The 3,489-nt window shown below is 51.6% G+C and overlaps 1 protein-coding gene across 1 annotated transcript; it reads left to right on the top strand.

Annotated features, from left to right (window-relative positions):
- The first annotated feature begins 2,426 nt into the window (after positions 1 to 2,426).
- LOC104255973 (tubulin polymerization-promoting protein family member 2) lies at positions 2,427 to 3,286 on the top strand. Its single transcript, XM_009810237.2, has 3 exons — positions 2,427 to 2,632; positions 2,793 to 2,946; positions 3,104 to 3,286. Exons 1-3 carry the CDS (start codon positions 2,463 to 2,465, stop codon positions 3,284 to 3,286), a joined length of 507 nt encoding a protein of 168 aa, XP_009808539.2. The 5' UTR covers positions 2,427 to 2,462.
- Positions 3,287 to 3,489: the final 203 nt, after the last annotated feature.

Below are 3,489 nucleotides of genomic sequence, written 5' to 3'. Positions count from 1 at the left end.
GAGGGTTGGATGAGACCATCCGTTTGGGCCATCCAGATCCACAGGTGTGTGCCCCACCTTCCCTGGCAATCTCTGCAGTTTTGGAAACTTGGCTGGTTTGAGCTGTTTTTGTTTATGGCTTTCTTGAGTTTATGGCTGGGGAGCATTGCCCCGAGACCTTTAAGGGAAGGGACCATTTGGTTTATTCATTGTCACAGGCAGACTGAGCAGCAGAAACAAATAAGCTGTTGGCATCACAGAACTGATCTGAAGTGGTTTTGAGTTACAGGCTAAAAAAAAGAGGTGAACTCCTGACCTTGAAATTTATGGGCACTTGGCTACTCACTCTAAGAGAGTGGTGCCTTCTTTCTGGGTCCTTCAGCTTCACGTAATCACCTAAAGCTAGGTATACATTTTTCAATTTAAAAAAAAAAAATCCTATGTTGTAAATAAAAGGGGAAAAAAACTTCCCTTCCAAAAATACACTCTGCCACAGAAAAGAGATACCTTTCTAGAATACAAGAAAAATCCCCACCACCAACATGCACATCTGCCCCCCACATCATCATTCGTGGGAAGACAGCTAGTGCCTCATTTCTTCCCTGCTTTCCTTGCACAAGCAGTGAGACTGGCATTCCTGCTGGGGCAGCCCCAAAACAGGCTGCCTGCAACAAGGAAAGAGGAAACAATTCAATGGGGTGATCAGCACTTGTCTAAAAGCCAGAAACAATGCTGCTACCAATCGTTTGTCTGAGGTTTATGTTGGCATCCTTAGTCTCTGCCCCTGGCTCATCAGCAGCAAGTGGTGCTGCAGAACCCGTGCACTGCATGGCTGTGCCAGGGCTGTGACGGTGGTGTCACCTCGGTGGGATGCCAGGCCATAGCAGGAGGTGGCACTGGGAAACGTCTCAAGGCTGACAGCTGTCCAGTGCCCTTCGCACAAGACCTGCCAAGGGGCAAACGAGTTTCTCTGGGTGGCAATGTAATTGGTGAAGAATTATGATTGGTCCAACAGGAAGACCAAAGGCCACGCGGAAGAGCAGGAGCGGTGGCATGCAGCAGTATCTGCAAGATTTCCTCCTGGAATGGGTAGAGCTTGGCCAAGCTCACCCTGCTGCTGTGGGCTTGCTGCAACCAACTGTAAGACTGGAAAGTACATGCCTGTTAATTAGTGGGGAGGAGGAAATATTTCTGAAATAAGGCGTATTTATACATGGTTCCAGGTTGCTAAGCACAGCTTAAGGAAAATAAATAAATCAACCAATGAAGGCACATTAATTTAATCTTGCAGTGGGCTCAAGATCCAATAACCCCCCCAAGGGGTTTGGACTGCCACATCTCTGGTGGTACAGGGTCATCCCCTGCGCTTGTCCCCTCTCCCCTGCCCCCCCGCCCTGTGGTGGGCGTTCCAAGGACTGTGACATGCATGGCTGCTGAGGTGACAATTGGCCAGCGAGGCACAAGGGGTGGCTCTGAGTGCCCACTGCCTCCAGGACAGTGGGGAAAGTGCCAGTGCCATCACCATCACCATCATCACTGGCTCACGCAGGTGAGCTGGGTCCACACCTCCCAGGGAGGGAGGGAATGGTCCTAGGAGGGTCCCTGGCAAGGACACCCAGAGTCCCCCGCTGCCCCCTTTGTGCTCACAGCACACAGCCTCCCTGGTACAAGCCTGCCTGATTTTTGCTCTAGAGAGGTGCAGACCCGCACAAGATTTATGTTAAATGGCAGCCAGCAAACAACCTTGAGGCCCAGAGCCCCTGGGTGAAGCATAAGTCCGTAGGAGGGGGTGGGTATTCCAAAAGGGTTCAAGGGTGTCTCACAAGCAGCAGAAATCAGCTGCTGGAGCCTTGGTGGACTGATTTACAATCCGAGTAATGGCTTTTATGTTCTCAGATATCCCTGATACCTGGCTGCAGTGGTCTAAGTTGGTCAGTAGTGGAAAATTTACTGGTGTCGGGAGGAGGACAACCTAATTCAGGGAGCAATCCAGGGGATGAAGTGTGATGGGGAAAGACGGGGACAACTCCTTGATGGCTACTTTCAAGGAGGTCTGTGAGATTTAGGCACTGATCTGAGGCCTGGAAGACAAATCTGGACTCTCCATCATCAAATAACAGGCAAAGCATAAATCAGCTTACAAATGCAGGCATTTGTTATTGAGACAGTCTAACCGAAACCTGGATTTCAGAAAGGTTCAGAAGCTTTGGATGCCTCTTTCCTCCACTCCAGAGCCCCACCTCTACCCCTCCTTTACCTTGCCTTGGGTCCCAACCTGTGCCTGCCCCGATCCTGCCTGGATCCCAGGTGTTCTGTTTCAATACTTGTGTGGTTGTCATGGTTGTCCCATGCTGGAGAGGTACCTGTGGGTGATGCTCCTTGCTTTGCTGGAGACGAGGTGTGTGGGACATGAGTGTGTGTCCAGCAGCTGCAGATGGTCCTCAGCTCTTTCCCTGCCAACTTCTTTTCTCCACAGCAGCAAGATGTCGGAGGTAGAAAACGTTTTCCGTAAATTTGCGATATATGGTGACACATCTGCCAGTGGCAACAACATGACAGGGAAAAACTTCTCCAAGATGTGCAAAGAGTGTGGGGTGATGGATGGGAAAGCTGTGACCAGCACTGACATTGACATCGTATTCAACAAGGTCAAGTGAGTGTCTCAGGGAGGCATGGTGGGCAGCACAGCCAGGCGGGAGGAAGGAATGGCAGCAGTCAGGCAGGCTCTTGTGCGAGGGCCAGCCCTGGGGATTTTCCATCCTGCTGCCACCCAGCGGTGAGGTAACTTTCCTCTTGGTTTCCCCTCACCATAGGACCAAGGGTGCCCGAACCATCACCTTTGCTGAGTTCCAGCAGGCCATGAAAGAGCTCTGTGGCAAGCGCTTCAAGGGCAAATCGCCGGAGGAAGCACTGCAGGCTGTGTATGGCCTCATCGAGGGGAAGGAGCCCGGCAGCGTGAGCGCCACGGTGAGTATAATTTTCCTTACCTGCTGTGCTCCTTGAGCTGCCACAGGACCATTCATCCCTGCTGTAGGGGCATGTGCTGTCCTCGCAAGTAGGGAAGAATTTGTTTGTGAGCTGTTCCCTAACACTGGCTGCCTCTTGCTGGCCTCCTTTCTTGCAGAAAGCCACCAAGGTTGGTGGGGTCGAGAGGCTGACGGACACTAGCAAATACACTGGCAGCCACAAAGAGCGTTTTGATGAGAGTGGCAGAGGAAAGGGTCTTGCTGGCCGCCAGGATATGACAGATAACAGCGGCTACGTTGGAGCCTACAAGGGAGCTGGCACATACGACCAGAGGCACTAGGGCTGAAACTGCTTAAGGAAACAAGGACTTTTCCCCTATAACATGGGAGGAGAGACAAATAAAGATCTCATGCAACCGGACTTCTGTGTCTGTACAGCCCAAATCCAACAGGGTGGGAATGCATGGGGTGGGCACTGGATGACTCCAAAGAGTGGTTGCAGGTTCCCTATCCAACCGCACTTTGCTGTGTGGTGGGGTTAAAT

The sequence above is a fragment of the Gavia stellata genome, chromosome Z (assembly GCF_030936135.1).
Source record: "Gavia stellata isolate bGavSte3 chromosome Z, bGavSte3.hap2, whole genome shotgun sequence".
In the NCBI taxonomy this organism is placed as follows: Eukaryota; Metazoa; Chordata; class Aves; order Gaviiformes; family Gaviidae; genus Gavia; species Gavia stellata.
Note: the sequence above shows the minus strand (reverse complement) of the source record. Positions and strands in the feature narration are given on the sequence as shown.

Coding starts and splice junctions, on each gene's coding strand:
- LOC104255973 (XM_009810237.2), top strand. CDS start 2,463: ATGTCGGAGGTAGAAAACGTTTTCCGTAAATTTGCGATATATGGTGAC. Junction 2,633..2,792: donor ATCGTATTCAACAAGGTCAA/GTGAGTGTCTCA, acceptor CCCTCACCATAG/GACCAAGGGTGCCCGAACCA. Junction 2,947..3,103: donor CCGGCAGCGTGAGCGCCACG/GTGAGTATAATT, acceptor CCTTTCTTGCAG/AAAGCCACCAAGGTTGGTGG.